Here is a 17551-nt window from a genome sequence, read left to right as displayed (position 1 = left end):
CTCTTGTTTTTAACGATCACCGATTTAATAACAGATGTCACTCCCAAACCAGGGATGGCACATCATTGCTTCATGCCCTGTCTTTGCGTCTTAACAGACCAAATAAACAGGAAAGTGGCACTGGGAGCAACTGCCAGTCCACGTTCTCCCTGCCCCCTGGCAACCGGGCACTCACAGAAGCTGTCCGTTGCTGTGTGGCTGCAGCAGCAAATCTGGCCACGTGATTTATGATGGGAGAAAAATTAGTCGGTCCATAGAGTCTTATCTGAGGAAGGCAGGCCCGATATGCCTCTATAATGCCCTGGACTCCTAGATAAAAAAAAGAAAAGTAGGATTAAAAACCCTCAAGCACAATTTAATTGTCTACTATTCACCATAGTGACTGGTTTAATTTATATACTAACATACAGTGCTTTAAAGAGTCAAAAGTTCCATATTTAGGAGTTCTCTAAGGTATATATTACAAAGCTCCATAGTGATGCTCCATCACACACACACACACAAAAAACCCTATAAACTTTACTCTCCTCCAGTAGAAGGCATTTGTTTTCACCTCAGCCAAATGATTCATTAGTCTACAGTAGGGCTGTTATACTGTTTAATTTTGATATGTTTTGAGAATGAGACTGACGGAAAAAGAACCATGCAAAAGATGCTGCAACGTACAACTGACGACAAGGTAGAAAAAGTAACTGATAAAAATGGAAAACATCTGCAGATGTGACCAGAGGTTCTACAAAAATGTCAGAGAGCTATAGACTTAATGTCAGTTCTAGCCCAGGGTTTATTCGATAACTTACAGATTAAGCATGGTCTAGTAGACTGTATTACTTGCAAATATTCACTGCCAGGTTGTTTACCACATTTTGCTGCAGAAACACTCACGCATATGTTTGTGGGCTGCAGCTCAGGCCTGCGGCATGGCTCCGCCCAGTGCAGGTGAAGCGAGGCGACAGCCAAGTCTAAGCAGATGTTTCAAGAATCGCTGCCGGTTTTTGCAGCTCTCTTGCTTTTCCCCCCTGCTATGGGAACAGCGTATTCCAGACTGCCTGAGACCCAGAATGAGTAGGAACAGAGGAGTGCAACAGTCTAGCCAAGAGTCGAGTGATTTGTCAAGTGAGGGAGACATAAATCATTGTCATTACAAATTAGTGAGACTTGGAGCCTGTTGATTACCGCAGCACAGCCTATCAAAAGCTGAGCAGCATTCCTGATTAAGGCCCTGCTGATGAATCTGCCCTTAATACACAACAGAGTGTCTGGGATGCAGGTAAGAGGCTAGAAAGCCTATAGAAATTCCCCACAGTTCTTTGCTGAGAGTATCAAGAAAATCTTAAAAGACTTTTTAATGTCAACCAAAACAGGTGTCCTGCTTTAAAAATGTCCCATAGAACATAGATTAATAAGGAGGAGCCGCGTATATTTGGTTTAAAAACTTAATAAGATCAACACTGTCCACTTAGAATTTGAGTGCTGATAAACTCCTTAGGCACTTTGAATTTAAGAATAAGTGGTCATATGAACCGCCTTTGAGAATGTAACTAATTCATACACAGAGATGATTTTACATGCATAAGGTGAGGCTATAACTAGTGGTTAGTCAGTCCAGTAGTAACAAAAATAATGTTAATATAAGCCAGCAGCAGGATCTTTTTGTAATGATATATGCTATAGAAAAATTGAACCCACAACCAAAGCAACAGTAATATTTTCTCCCATTTCTATCATCTAGCCTGCTTTTCAATCTGAAGGTATACAAAGCTATTAAATGTTTTCATAAAAATATCAACAGCCTTCAATTCCTCAACTAAAACTGAATTATGCTAGTATCTTTCCACTGTATTAAGGGAACAACTGAGACATGTTTTTTTACGGGCAACTAAGTTCAATGACTAATTAAGAGAAGAGGATTAAACTTCCTTGTCTTAAAATAAAGTTGTATTTTTTCCGTGTGAAAAATTTCCTTTGTCTGAAACCTAAATGATTCTTTCTTTTGTCCAGACTAAACCGAAAGCAGAAAAGCTGCACTTGGTGGCAGCCCTAGACGGGCTCTTACTACTCACAGAGCAAATGAACTTCTCAAACGAATCATCCCATGATCTGTCATCCATATTTACTTGTGAAACATAAAATCTAATTACAACAAATTCTAAAAACTGTTCCAATTTTATCATAAGCATGAAGCACATTTTTTGAAAAGAAAAAAGTACTGAAAAAAAAAAGAAAGAAAGAATGGCTACTTATTGTGGGTATGAAGTGCCTATTCTATGGGCTGACTTTTCACTCTTTTGACAATGTCATTCGATTTACAAAAGTTTTAAATTTTAATCAGTCTAACGTATTTATTTTTTCTTTTGTTGCCTGTGCTTTTGGTATCATATCCAATAAATCATTGCCAAATCAAAAAAAAGAGAAAAAAATTCCCATTTTCATATGGCTAGGGATAGGTCACTGGAGAAGGCAATGGCACCCCATCCAGTGCTCTTGCCTGGAGAATCCCATGGACAGAGGAGCCTGGTGGGCTGCAGTCCATGACGTCGCTAGGAGTCGGACACGACTGAGCGACTTCACTTTCATTTTTCACTCTCATGCATTGGAGAAGGAAATAGCAACCCACTCCAGTGTTCTTGCCTGGAGAATCCCAGGGACGGGGGAGCCTAGTGGGCTGCCGTCTATGGGGTCGCAGAGGGTCGGACACGACTGAAGCGACTCAGCAGCAGCAGCAGAACGGAGGGGTCACACCCACAGCCACTGAACGCGCAAAAAGGCACCCTGAATCAGTATGAGAAAAGAATTTTGCAAAAAAGGAGAAAATCCTAATATAAATTACTCCCAACAAAATAATCATACTCTTCTACTTTATGAATATCATTTAAGAAGAGGAGGGAAGGACATCCTCTTCTATTAGAAATCTATACATTTTCTAACTGTTAAAAGGACCCTTCGCAGAAAATTAGCTTAGCGTCTACAATTTTATGCCTCTGCCCCTATCTCTTTCCCTCCTCCAAACTGTTCAGTTTTATATTAATTTTGTGGGAGATTTGGCATTGGTCAATATGATAAAAAGAAAGAGGCACTAGGATATTTGAGAGATAAACAGAAAAGTAGAATGACAGAAATATTTGTGCCTGTTTTCTACACAAAGGAAAGCTACTCCTGGAGCTTAATTCTGTGTTTCTTTAGCCTATTTCCACCTCCTTACAGAAACTGTGTAACAAATAATTAGATGCTGAATACTTTCTTCATAGAAAGTTAACTGTTAAATCTGAGAAAAACATCTGTATATTAAACGATTCATTTTATTGAAGGTTTATTTTTAAATCAACTTATATGTGAAAATAAAATGATTACTCTTATTGATCTATCATCAAGATTGAGAAATCTTTTGTTCTATTAGACCTCTTAAGGTAGAAGAATTTAGCCTGCAGTCTTCATCATTATCATAGTGATTTGCCTTCTTAACATACTAACCACCAACTTGGTGTAAAATTCTACTTTACGTGATAGGAAATTCAATATGTCACAAAGAGAAACCTAGAAAGGAAATCTGAGGAGCTTTCAATCATAGAGAAAAAACAACTGACAAAGAGTTAGTAAGGCCTTCAGTTTAAAAATTCATGTTGATTTTTAACTTACCGTTACAGTAGGGATTGGAAGGATTAAAGTTTATTGGAAATTCATGAGAAACCTGTCAAAAGATGAAAGAAGGACTGATGAGGCTTGTTTTGCTTTCCGAGGAGGCAAAGCTTCACAATCAGAGTTCTTCCTACCTGCCACTGAGGTGGGACCTGTGCTCCAAAGCCAAAAGCTGGAAACATCTTATCACTAAAATGAAAATTTGAAAAAACCAAAAGGTCATTTTTATCTTTACTCATAATAAAACAATATGAGCTTACTTTTAAAACTTCTAAAATCTTAGAAAAATATAAAACTAAAACAAAGACTAGAACTAATGTTAATATTTGGAAACTCTCATCCTAAATATTTTTCTGTGCATTGAAGGAATTTAAAGTCTCTCTATATGTATTTATTAAGATGGACTTTATGGCTCAGGCAGTAAAGAATCTGCCTGCAATGCAGGAGACCTGGGTTCCATCCCTGGGTTGGGAAGATCCTCTAGAGGAGGAAATGGCAATCCACTCCAGAATTCTTGCCTGGAAAATTCCATGGGCAGAGGAGCCTGGTGGGCCACCACCCATGGGGTGGCAAAGAGTCAGACACAACTGAGCAACTATCACTTAACACACTTCTACTTATATACCGCTTATCATTTCACTAAATAAATATGTAAATAAATTAATAAAGCTTTAAAAAGCACAAGTTTTTCATTTGTCTACAAAAAATACTCATTTGGCAGCAAAACGTGACCTCAACTAACAAGAGGTTATTTATAGCCTTTATTTATATCACTTAATATGAATAAGATATCACATGTTTGGCCACAGAAATATAGTACAAATGCCACACATCATAAAACTCTCCATTTCTGCAGCAAAATGTATGAATATTTGGCCCAGGGGCTTAGAGATAATTTGGACAGAATATACAACATCATGAGAGTGGCTGCCAAGTCATCCACTGTACAGAGATTCTCCCCCAACAGACAGACACCCAAAGGCTTGCCCTTACAGAACCCTGTAATGACGACACTAACCTTTCTGCTAGCGGTACTCTTTTTTATATTAATTCTCAATGGTTCTTTTTGCACTGAGGATAGAACCTATGTCATAGATGTCACAATATTTTTCCCAGTTGATAGTCTGCCTTTAACTTTAAAAGAGCTTCCCTTTTCTAGTTACTAACATTAATGACTGTGAACACCCAAAGGTTCTTTCATGATTGTTGCCTTCTCTGTCTTGCTTAAAGGCTGTCCTCACTGCAAGATTATAGACAATTCACACGTATGTTCTCTTAGAACTTCCAAGCCTTGATCTTGATATTAAACGTGTAATTCATCGGGAGTAGGATGTGAAGCAGAAACTGCTGCACGTGGATCCACCAGCACCCATCTCTCCCCCTTTAAGCCTGGATCCCCGGGGCCCCTGGCGACCACATTCGCTCGACCCCAGCCTCCCCGGGCCGGCAGCGGTCAGGGGGCTCTGGCCGGATGTGTGAGTGGAGGGGTTTGCAGCCACTCCTGAGTCGCACCCTCAGGCCCTTTGTCCTCCCACTGGCTGGAGAGGACGAGAACGCGGGCCCAGGGTGGAAGCCCTGAGAGGTAGCACAGCCCTCTCGGCCCTGAACTGCTTGTCGCTAGACGTGCAACAGGAACGAGGCGCAGATCTCTATTCTGTCAAAATCTCGTGGTGCTGGGGTGTCTATTTCAGCAGGTCTGTCCACAGTCTGTACAGAAGTATCCTAACACATACAAGCACGAGCCAGGGGTTCGAATCCCGTTCAGATCCAGCACGGTTTGACAGCTGTTACAACCCCATGCCCTCAAAATGCCATCTCTACCAAGTACTAAAATTCACAGACATTCTGGGCCTGTTTCAAGACTGCGTGCTTCTACAGGTCATGGACTAGTTCCACACTCTGAATGTGCGCTTAATATTGTACCCGTGAAACACACGTCGTGTTGCTGTGCTGAGCACACTCGCTCGGTCGTGTCCGAGTCTTCGCGACCCCGTGGGCTCCTGTGGCCCACCAGGCTCCTCTGTCCAGGGGTCCTCCAGGCCGGCACACTGGAGCGGGCAGCCATTCCCTTCTCCAGGGGGCTCCCCAACCCAGGGATGGAACGCAGGTCTCCCGCTTTGCAGGAGGATTCTTTACTGTCTGAGCCACAGGGAAGCCCAAAGTCAAAGTGTTAGTCACTCAGCCCTGTCTGACTCAGGGATCCTACGGACTGCAGCCGCCAGGCTCCTCTGTCCATGGAACTCTCCAGCCAAGAATACTGGAGTGGGATGCCACGCCTTTCTCCAGGGGATCTTCCTGACTCAGGGATCGAACTTGGGTCTCCCACATTGTCGGCAGATTCTTTACCGTTTCAGCCACTAGGGAAATAAGTTATATATGTATACATATCAAGTTTTAATATGTGCAAGCACAAAGTTCCTTTTTTTTTTTCCCCTGAAAAACTTGGCTATTGTGATTCATTTTACCCTCTAGAAAATTATAAGAATCACTTTGTCAAGGTTCTATTGAAATTTTGGTTAAAACTGACTAATCCCAGAGAGAAATGTTATATTTTCATTATTGTGACATCTGCCTATCTAGAATTGTGGCATATCTTTCCTTCTTTGTCCCTGGGTATAATTCTGTAGTTTCTAACTAAATATCATAGATCTTTTACTAAATTTATTCTCACTTTTATTGCATTATGAACTGTGATCTATTATCTACTACAATTTCTTCAATTGGTTTTTGCTGGTTCATGAAAAATTGTTGATTTTTAACTTTATGTTTGTATGTAACTGCCTTTTGAACTTCACTACGTTCTAACATTTTTCACTTGATTCTCTCAGGTTTGAATTCATTCCTCATTTATGTATGGCGCTGTCTTGGCTGGTGCCTTTGTGAGAAGAGCTCTTTGACCAGTTCTTGGTCTGATGAGGTTCTCTGCCTCTTTGAGCCAAGTTTGGTAATTTGTAGCTGTCTAAAAGAATCATCCTTCAACCTAGGTTTTTTCACTGAAATAGTGTAACATTTTACCAAACATTAACATACAATGTTTAATGATTTTTTTCTGAATTTATGCTTATGATCTTTGCCTCATTACTAATATTCTACGCGTTTTCTCTTTTTCTTGGGGATCGGGGTCACCAAAGGTTTTCCTAAATTTTGTTGAACTTGCAAAGAATCATCTCTTCATTTAATGTGTTAACTTGGTGTGTGCAAGTCATTACTTTGTGTGTTTGGAGGAAGCAGAGCACAGCAGAGTGGTGAGGACACGTCTCCGGAGCCGGACAGCCCGGGTGCAGTTCTGTGTCCGCTGTTACCAGCGGAGGGACCCTGGCCACGTGACTTTAGCCTTCCTGCCTCAGGCTTCTCATCTGTAACAGGAAGATGATGACACCACCTATCTCACAACCGAGCATGAGGATTAGGTGAATATCATATAGAAAGGATCTAAAAGTTTCCCTGGCATAGAATAGCCAACATGTATATGGAATCTCCTACTATTACTGTATCTATACTTTTCTTTCTATTCTTGAATTTTATTTTGTTGAAAAGCTAGTTCATTTATATTCAATTCTTGTTTAAAAATAAAAGTGTCGGGAATCTTCCTTCATACAGCTGAGGCTGCCTGGGTACCTCAGTTGGTAGAGTATCAGGCTCTTAATTGGAGGGCCCAAGTTCAAGTCCCCAGAGATGCTTTAAAAAAAAAAAACAAATAAAGGGAGTTCCCTTGTGATCCAGTGATTAGGACCCGATGCTTTCAGTGCTGTGGGCTGGGGAACTGAGTTGTTACAGATCACAAACAGTCTTCTCATTACCCTTTATTTCTAGACAATCTGTTATTACACTTTGGTTTCCTCTTTGATCTAACAACTACTTAAAAGAGTTTTTTTAATTTTCATGTGGCAAACTTTTTTAGTTAACTTTTTGTTTTAACTTCCAGGAAGCAGTCTTAAACAGTAACCCTGTAAATTTACTACTTTTTTTAATCTAAGTCCCAATTACAACTGTGTTACTTTGAAATTTTTATCATATTTCTAGCTGTTTTCAATGGAAATACATTGATACTCTATTACTATGTCCATGTTTGTATTTTCATTTTGTGTTATATAACAAAGTGTCTATAAAGTAATTTTTAAATTACATTTAATGAGTTTTGCCTTAAATTCTATTAGGGTGGTACTGGAACTGCTACCCTTGCTTGGGTTTTGTATTAGAATTTCATTTAGATGTCATAACAAAGTAATAAAAAACTCCATCAATATGTATGGACTTTCATCATAAAATAATTGACAAAAACAAGTGAAAATGTATACTGTACCCTAACAGATACAGAACAAAAAATTAATAATGTCGATTTTTTCTATTGTTTAGTATACCTTCAGAAGGACCTATTTTAATCTATTCAAAATCTACCCATTGAGAATCGATTCAAAATATTTCACAGCAATTATATCAAGTTATCCTGTAGCACTTGTTGAAAATAAGAAACTAGTTTGATAATGACTGCCAAGAAAATAGACATATTAAAATATAGTGTCTATGAGTGTTTACAAAAGGTGTCCTCTGGACTTCATCCACAGAAATAACTTATCCCTAATGAGTAAGCCCCAAGAAAACCAGATCAAAGAAACAAAAGCCTTGCTGACAGTCAGCTGTTAAAGAAGGATGCTACACATAATACACTATAACTTATCACAGCCAGAGATTAGAGGTCAAAGGTAAACACTGACTGTTCACAAAGGGAAAAATAGAAAAGATAAGACAAGAGAAATTTTAAGGAGAAAGCTACTTCTCCCCAGCACCGTTATCCTGTCAGCTACATCAGAGAGCCAGCAAATGATACAGACACTGCCGTTTCTGGGGAGTTATGTACCGGAGTCATACTCACGCATCGTAGTCTTGAATGACCAGTCCCACAGACCAGATTGCAGTCAAATACTCATTAACACCACTGGGGCTGATGTAATGAAGGGAGTTGGGAGAACTCGGATCTCCATTGGAGCCAGTGAAGTCCACTCCCACCTGCCAAATGACAATTGCGGTCCTTTCTAAGGGGAGGGCATGGCCATCCATGCTTGATGTCCAGGAAAACACACACACTGAAGGGTGATGCAGAAACACTCACCCCCAAGCCTGCTACTCTGATCTGCTAACAAGTCCCTGAGCCGACAGGTATTTTCACGAAAATTAATTACAGCTTCAGCCTGAAGCAACCTGCTATTCCTAATTTTCTAGATGTCTTACATCATAGATTATTATATCCATGACTTCAGACATAGCAGGTTTTTAGTACGTTTGATTAGTGCTTTTTATTATTCAAATTACTGCAGGATAATCACTGATTTATACACACGTGCTTTTTTTTTGCGGTGGAAAAGATATTATTGACAAGGCCAAAAGCTTCTGGATGACCCTAGACAAACTCTCTGCAGAGACCATATTGAACAGATAGTGTAAATTTCATCACAAAGTCAGTTTGGCAGTACAAGAAAGAACACTGCAAAATAGAGGGAAAAATCCAGTGTGTTACTCACAGTAAAATTCAGCTGGCAGCCTCCCATGATGTAGTCAAGGAATGTACATTCCACCGTAATCTAAAAATAAATAGCAAACAAAATTAAAACTTTCCTACTTTTTTAAGAAAAGCAAAGAGCTTCCTGGCATACCTTTTTAATCATTTATAAACCGAAGAGCACAAGATATAAACACATAGAACCCACCCCTACATTTGAATTTAAAGCAACCTACCCCTACATGTCATGAATCTGTAAGATTCAAGATAATTATAGCATGTTAAGATTAGAATATCAATAGCCAAAGATGAAATACACTTGTTTTAAGAAACTAGTAATGAATTTAATATGTTGAGACTTTAGTAAGTTTAAAAACAAAAACAAAAGCAAAAACTCCCAATCATTTAAGAAATCTCTTGGGTTCTTTCCCTTCGCTGATAACATCTCATCTTGAAATTATAACCAGGATTGATGGACTGAGTCAAGTCATTCCCACTGATGCACCAGAAAAACACCAAGGTGCCTTGTATTTCCTAGGATAATGAAAAACTTTAAAATTCTTTGTCCTTTGCTAAAAGACTGTCAAACCTTGGAAGCAAAGTTACTTGAAAGATTTCTCTACTATTTCCTGTTCTCTAAAGGTGCTGAGATGCTCATGTAATTTTCAACTGTTCAAAGTGCTTGTGTGATATATACCATATTGATAGAAAAATTTAAAATGTGATCTCATTACACTACAAGCTGTCAAGAGCAACTGACCTCACACTGCTTCACAGTGATAACCCCTGAATTCTTGTAGCTTTTCTTCTTTTGCCTCTTTTTTTCATTTATGCATTCAAATTCAACCTGTAAGAAGAAAAGACAAAATGTTCATTATTATTAGTGATATTAGAAATGCCCAAGTAAATTTAAGTGAATGACTTTTTTCTCTTGGAATCAAACCATTTACTGATACAGGTCTGTTACAAAATACAAATCTGAAACAATTGCACACTACATTATATATATGAAATATTTATCAGTCACATTTCCAAAAAGCACTTCTAAAATTCTGTACCTTTTAAAATAGTTTCTAAGTATAAATGTTTCCTTTGTAGATCATTTCCTTATAAACACTCCAAGTAATCATCTTTTTTCTTTATAACAAAAGAAATAAAATATTATTTTTAGCTGTCACCCAAAGTACAAAAACACACTGCTTAGTAAAGGAAAAAAAACAACCATCAGAAAACAGAAATATATGAAGCCCATCTCTATGGTAAAATACACAGCAAACATCATCCCTTTCCACTGGGAATATGTATAAAAACAGATTACATCTTCCCACAAATAGATTATCTTCCCTTCCAACTCCTACCCAACATGCCTCTGGAAGGCTTGGCTCAAGTCATCCTTCTCCACAGCATCAACTCCTGTTCTAGTCTTCTCTGATTGCCATCTCTCTCATTAAGCTTCCACAACTATATAAAACTTACATACTTGGTATTAATCTCAACTGTTTCATTTCATTAATTTTTTTCAGAGCTAGGGTACAGTCACCTCCAAGTTATACCCTGAAATTCTCACTGTCTTGCCTAGTAATAAGAGACACTCAGTGAATACTGGGTAAGTCACCTCTTCTAGTCAATAGAAAGCAACTTACATACTTTAGCCAGAGGCATTACTAATTTTCTAAGAATCAAACATTTAAAAATACCTTTGAAACAATGATACAAAACAAAATAATGTTAAAAAAACTTTTTGATGGTTCAGGATACTGCCAGAGTTTGTCATTATCATGCATATTAATTATTGAATATTAGAGATGCAGAAATTTCCTAAACAGAATTCTTACTTGTAAAAGTCTACATTACTTCATCTCATTTATCCACATTTTTACAGTATCCACCCAAGCAACAAGCACTGCTCTAGGCACTGAACACAGAGTTGATAAGATACAGTCCTGACTCCGAAGATAGAGTGGATAAACGTTGTCACTACAACAGTATTAAAAGCCTCATTCTATCATGGGGGAGGAAAGGATCGAGTTAGCTGGATTTAGGAGAGTTTCACAAGCTGAGATGGCATCTTCTCGTCAGCTGCACCAAGGAGTGAGTTCCTAGACCCCTCATGCTTTATTTTTACATCAATTATCTCATGCAATTCTTCCAACAACCTTGCAAGATAGGATTAATGTCCCCTTTTAGGAACTGAAGGGGCTTCCCTCACAGCTCAGCTGGTAAATCACCTGCCCACAGTGCAGGAGATCCGGGTTCGATTCCTGGGTCGGGAAGATCCCCTGGAGAAGGGAATAGCAACCCGCTCCAGTATTCCTGCCTGGAGGGTGCCCTGGACGGAGGAGCCTGGCGGGCTACAGTTCACGGGGTCGCAAGAGTCGGACACGACTGAGCGGCTAAGCCACCGCCACCTCCGTGCTCTGTAAAGTATCACGCGGTTAGTTTCTGGTTCATTCTCTCCCAAAAGCAGGTCATTTACTGGTTCTGCAAAATAACAACAAACTGAAACCAGCGAAACGATGATACACATCACTCCTCATATTTAGTTCTTTCAGGAAGCTTGCTTCATGTTAAATGCTCAGATGGTCACAATTTTCCATTATTTCTGCCCTTAAATATATATATATGTGTGTGTATATATATATTATATATATATATATATCTTTAAGCAGAATATTTACAGCTGAATTTTACTGTTGTTTAAATTTATAGTGTTAATTCAATCTTTGCATTTAAACCATTAGGTGTGATTGGAAAAGCCCTTCTTACTTCACACAAGTCCTCCTGCTACACAAGTTCCTGGGCTTTGTGACCAGCGCGTAAGGACAGGACTGTGTGTATGCGTGTTTGTTCAGTCACTCAGTCGTGTCTGACTCGTGGCGACCCCGTGGACTGTAGCCCTCCAGGCTCCTGTGTCCATGGACTTCTCCAGACAAGAATACTGGAGTGGGTTGCCATTTCTTACTCCAGGGGATCTTCCGACCTAGGAATCAAATCCACATCTCCTGCATTGGAGGCGAACTCTTTACCACTGAGCCACCTGGGAAGCCTGCAGAGACAGGACTAGAGATCTCTATACGACCTACTGAAAATTCTAGTCCCACTATGTTAGTTCAAAACTCATTTCTCCCAATTATTTAAATCAAAAAGCTATTAAGTTCTACTTATTCACTTAGTATTTAAGTTTTGATCTAAAACTATCATCAGTATCTTCTTTTGGGTCATGACCATAATGTCCTTCCTTTTAAACTTCATGTTTGGATTTTCAAAAGCAAATGCTATATTCACGAGCATTATTCAGGTCACAAGTAGGTAATAAACATTTCAGATTATTCTAAGTAAGCTAAAAAGAGAATTAACTTATTTCATTCAAACTAGAAAGGTAAGTAAGAGGGAGGCAGTTTATAAGTTTTATTTATCAAAAACACTCTGGAATAGTTTTTAGGTACTTTGGCATAGAGACAGGCAAGTTTCGGAAGCAATGTTAGAAATAGGTGGGGATGCTAACTAACAAACTGAAAGCAGTTAAGGCAAGCAAATCATCCTAACAAAATTAGTCCATTAGATGGCAGCTTAATACCACATAATTTGAGGTAGTATACCTATGCTTGTATCCTTCCTTTGGGCAAGGACAAGTCAGAGAGGGACAGAAGGTAAAAGCTAATTTCTAAAGTATCCAAAAGGAGAATAAATGTCCAAAATTCAAGCCTAAGTATTTGCCTCACGTAGATATTAATTATTGTGGCCAATGAAATGACAAGATCTTTGAAACGAAGACTTTTCAATCAAACCACATATATTTGTCCGTAGCGAAAGGAAACCAAACCTCTAAACATAAACTCACCCCAAGTAAGAATTTTGCATCAGCTGACTACTTAAACAAAATCCACAGATTTCAGAATATTACATATTATAGAGTAAAAGCAAGGAAAGCTATTTGCTATTTCAAGAGAAAAAAATGAAGTAATAAATACAGGGCCAAATATAAGGTATACACAAATAACAAAGGGGCAACTTACAGGTGAGTTCCTGGAGGCTTCTTTCAGTTTTGTCATTGTGGTTTGAAATGTTCCAATGAGATCATGTGACCCATCGTTGTCATAATCATAACACTCTACCTATAAGGAAGCATAATAGAAATATATAAAAATAAATATGATTTTCAGTTCTAATGAGATGGATGAAACTGGAGCCCATTATACAGAGTGAAGTAAGTCAGAAAGATAAAGAACATTACAGTATACTAACACATATATACGGAATTTAGATAGATGGTGGCGATAACCCTATATGCAAAACAGAAAAAGAGACACAGAAATACAGAACAGACTTTTGAACTCTGGGGGAGAACGTGAGGGTGGGATGTTTTGAAAGAACAGCATGTATATTATCTATGGTGAAACGGACCACCAGCCCAGGTGGGATACATGAGTCAGGTGCTCGGGCCTGGTGCACTGGGAGGACCCTGAGGAGTCGGGTGGGGAGGGAGGTGGGAGGGGGGATCGGGATGGGGAATACATGTAACTATATGGCTGATTCATGTCAATGTATGACAAAACCCACTGAAATGTTGTAAAGTGATTGGCCTCCAACTAATAAAATAATATTAAAAAAAAAAAAAATAAAAAAAAAAAAAAATAAAAAAAAAAAAAAAAAAAAAAAAAAAAAAAAAAAAAAAAAAAAAAAAAAAAAAAAAAAAAAAAAAAAAAAAAAAAAAAAAAAAAATAAATATGATTTTGTTTAAAAGAATTGGTTGCAATAAATGGAACTTACCAAGAAGTGCACTTTTAATTAAAATAAGTGAAACTGTTTAATACACAGTCCTACTTGGAGAAGTAGGAACTAAGTGCCTAGAGGGATAATACTGAAACCCTCTCAAGCCCTGGCTATTCTTGGAATGGGATTCCAAGACAGATGAAAACACATCTACATGTGTTTTGTAGGCACATGAAAAACACAAATACTGTTGAAATTCCATGTTGTGCAGTTTCAGTTCCTGTATATGCCGTTTACAAGTTCTAATAAAGTTGAAATGGATTTAGACCTTCTTTCTCATCCACTTTTTACCTTGCTATTTTACAATGGCTAAAAGCCACTATCTATCCGAAGGAAGAAAGCAAGTCAGTATCCTAGGCAGCTAAAAATCATATAATTAAATTCTAGATGATTTATAACTATGGAAAATGTATTTCATTGGCTGCAATCTGGTGAGGCTCGGCTTCTTTTAGGAGTTAGATTCGATGAAGTTGGATTTGCATCATTCTGAGGATCACAACTCCCACGATGAAAAGGAAAATTCCAGGAAAACAGCATTTAATCCACTGAGGAAGTATCTACACTGGGTCATAACAATGCTATTTCCATGTAAGACAAGGTCAATTCTAGTCTGAGCTATGGCTTTCATTAAATGTTCACTGTTTCTTAAAACATATGGAAGAGAGCTGAGAGTATCTGATTTCCATGTAGTTTTGTACCATGCTGGCAGATGCAGTCAAAGAGTAAATATTCACAAGAATATCTGAATATTCATTGCAGTGAGAAAATTAACATGGTGTGAACTCTTAGCAAGCAGATGTGTTCACAGTGATGATAAATAACTTAAGTTTTTATACTGCTTTATAACTACAAACATTTCTTCCTGCAAACATTCATTATGTGCACTGCACACATTATCTACTGAGGATGTCAAGCAGACAGAAGAATTTAATAGTCTTAGAAGATGACATATCTTGTGTGGTAACCAACAAAGTAAGTCTGTGCCAGGAAAACTTCTGAATACTTCTAGAGCCTATGATTTCAGATAAAAGCCTGTAACTGAAAAACAATTTGCATTTACCCTATCCCATAATCCTTTACAAAGTTATAGTAATCAAGCTAAAACACTCAGGATTTATATATATTCACCAAGCAAAGTGATTCTCTTTTCTCAGTTCTATGAAAAATGAATTGAGTGCTTATCAAAACAGAAAGTCTTTCACTCCATGTATTTTCATTATTTTTCAAGACTAAAAACCAAACGATCAATAAATAAAAACAAACCAGGTCTAGAATTGCAATTCTGAGTAACAGTAAGTGTTTTTATTTATTTCCAGCACTTCAGTCACTAACTCTTGATCTACATATCTGATACTCAATTTTTATTTTATTTTTTTCATACTCAATTTTTAAACCAAAAGTCCTTTATCTGACAGAAAATTAATAACATTAATAATTTTTCTAGAGGGACTAAAATTAAAATTAAAATAATCTTAATATTTTAATAATTTCATTTTAAGAGTTTTTTTTTTTAATTACAGAAAACAGAATTTTACATCTTAGAACTACATTCAGAAAACTCTAATTTATACCTAAGATGACAAGATCAGGCTTTGATAAGACCAAGATTTTATTTAAACAAAATTTATGGAAGAGCTAAAACTGTTCATGTTTAGACTGTCCAAAACTTCTGGAATGCAAAAACATTTTTAAAATGTAATTCTTGATAACTCACTGTAATAAACATATAAGAAAAGTTCACTGTTGCCCCATTAAAGACAAATGTTAGATGTTAAAGGAAAATGTGACATTTATTATGCTTACATGTGTTCAGATACAGTTTGAGGAAAATGATGTAACAATTTATGTCATTTAATTTCTCTTCTCAAGAATTCAAAAACCAGTACTGTTAGCTGTTTTAAACAACAGCTTCAGTAGTCTGTGAACCTGAAATGTACACATATATACATATATGCATATGTATATATGCAAAAGAATGCACACATCACACAATACTACATTCACTAATGCATTCTCAGTTTAGACATGCATGAAGTTATCTTATTCACACAATCTTATGAAAATAATAATCCATGCTAGAATGATAACACTGGGATGTTCACACTGCAGCAAAGAAATTACCAATAATTCTGACTCTATTCTCTGCTCTATAACTCTTTACTACACCTCTAAGCAATTTCCAAACAGCAAGAGAATCAGTGATGCATGACTTTCTGATGACTGGGAAGAAATACAGAACTAAAGAAAGACAGAGATGGTGTGGCAAACCAATTGGTATACAGTGAAAACAAGTGGAGAATCTTTTAAGAATGAACACATTCATCAGAGAAGGCTCAAAAAATCAGTTTACTTACTATAATAAAATAGCCCTGTGAGCATGACACTGTGCACAAAAAAAAGAAGTTTAAGAAACATTGTTTCATTGTTAATATATTATTACAAACAATCAAACAGAGTTGAGGCATTTTTTTCCTAGCCTTTCTTACTTCTTAGATCTAATGAAGCCTTAACTTATTACTTTCAACGTGAAAAGCAAAAGGTCTAGATTTAACATGACAGTAAAAAGTGTCAACTACAGACTGGCCCTCCCCGTGGGGCTGCCATCCGCCTCCACAGGGATTAAGGAGTGAGGCTGCAGCTGCAGCCCTCTAACAGCCCCTGAAGGGGTTCAGGGCGGAGGGCAGAAGTGAGGCGCTCTGTGTTCAGGGGAGAACTGGCAGGACAGGTCTTCAGACGGTTAAATATTCACAGGAGCTGACTGTATGAAGCCAGTTCTTGCATCTCCACCTATCTAGAAAAGCACTAACACCCTTCACGGTGACGACCGTTTCTCATGACCAGCAGAAGCTTCACAAGACTCGCAGAAACCTTTGGGAAGAACCTGTGCCTGGTTGCATGCATTCCCCCATTTACCAAAACCACATCAACACTGACCTTTCCCCTGCCTCTTTGGAACAGTTGCTCAGAGCGCTCCGAGGCGCTGTCTCTGCGGTCCTCATACTGTCCCAGATAAAACTTAACCCCAAACTCTCACATTGTGCGTCTTTTCTAGTTGACGAAAGTAATGTGCAAAGCTACTTTTCTATTTACTTTGCACCAAAATTTTCACTGCTGTTTGAAATATCACACAAGTCATATTAGTTTTTAAAGTTCTCTGAGAAATGGGGAAAAAATTTATGAATCTAAGAAATGAAATGGTTTTCAATAATAATAGCATCGCTACTGTGTCTAACAGTTTCTGAAACTTCTCACGTACATTAACTTAATCCCGATTTTATTTTGTTATGTAGACATTATTTTCTCCATTATATAAGTAAGGAAGTTAACCTGCTCAAAATCCCTTAGCTGGTTCAAGGTCTAAGTCAAGTCTTGGACTGCAGTTTGACTCCAAGTCCCTTCATCACCTTTCCTGTTTTCACCATACTAATTATCAAAAGAAAAAAAACAAAAAACAAAAAACTCACCTCAGGTTGCTGACCTCTGAATATATGAAAAGGTGCCTATCAGGAATCATATGTAAAGAGGTGACTAATATAAAAGTATCTTTAAAATAATATATCTAGTTTGATAAATGGCTATAAGTGAAAACATTAAAAAAAATTCTTAGCTATCTGCTGCAGCTCCCTGCTCCTACTTTGCTTTCCT

General features: G+C 37.8%; 1 protein-coding gene across 2 annotated transcripts in view; it reads right to left on the bottom strand.

The window, feature by feature from the left end:
• Positions 1-17551, bottom strand: part of CPNE3 (copine 3) — a 46721-nt gene that overhangs the window by 6409 nt on the left and 22761 nt on the right. For both annotated transcript variants that reach the window (XM_065902548.1, XM_065902547.1), the window contains exons 8-14: positions 13150-13248; positions 9894-9980; positions 9156-9215; positions 8510-8643; positions 3771-3825; positions 3637-3688; positions 176-309 (exon numbers count right to left, since the gene is read on the bottom strand). In XM_065902548.1, the coding sequence (XP_065758620.1) occupies positions 176-309; positions 3637-3688; positions 3771-3825; positions 8510-8643; positions 9156-9215; positions 9894-9980; positions 13150-13248 (621 nt within the window). The remainder of the gene's footprint in view (positions 1-175; positions 310-3636; positions 3689-3770; positions 3826-8509; positions 8644-9155; positions 9216-9893; positions 9981-13149; positions 13249-17551) is intronic.

This window comes from Muntiacus reevesi, chromosome 12 (genome assembly GCF_963930625.1).
Source record: "Muntiacus reevesi chromosome 12, mMunRee1.1, whole genome shotgun sequence".
In the NCBI taxonomy this organism is placed as follows: domain Eukaryota; kingdom Metazoa; phylum Chordata; class Mammalia; order Artiodactyla; family Cervidae; genus Muntiacus; species Muntiacus reevesi.
The sequence above is the reverse complement of the archived record's forward strand: the minus strand, read 5'-3'. Positions and strand labels throughout refer to the sequence as shown.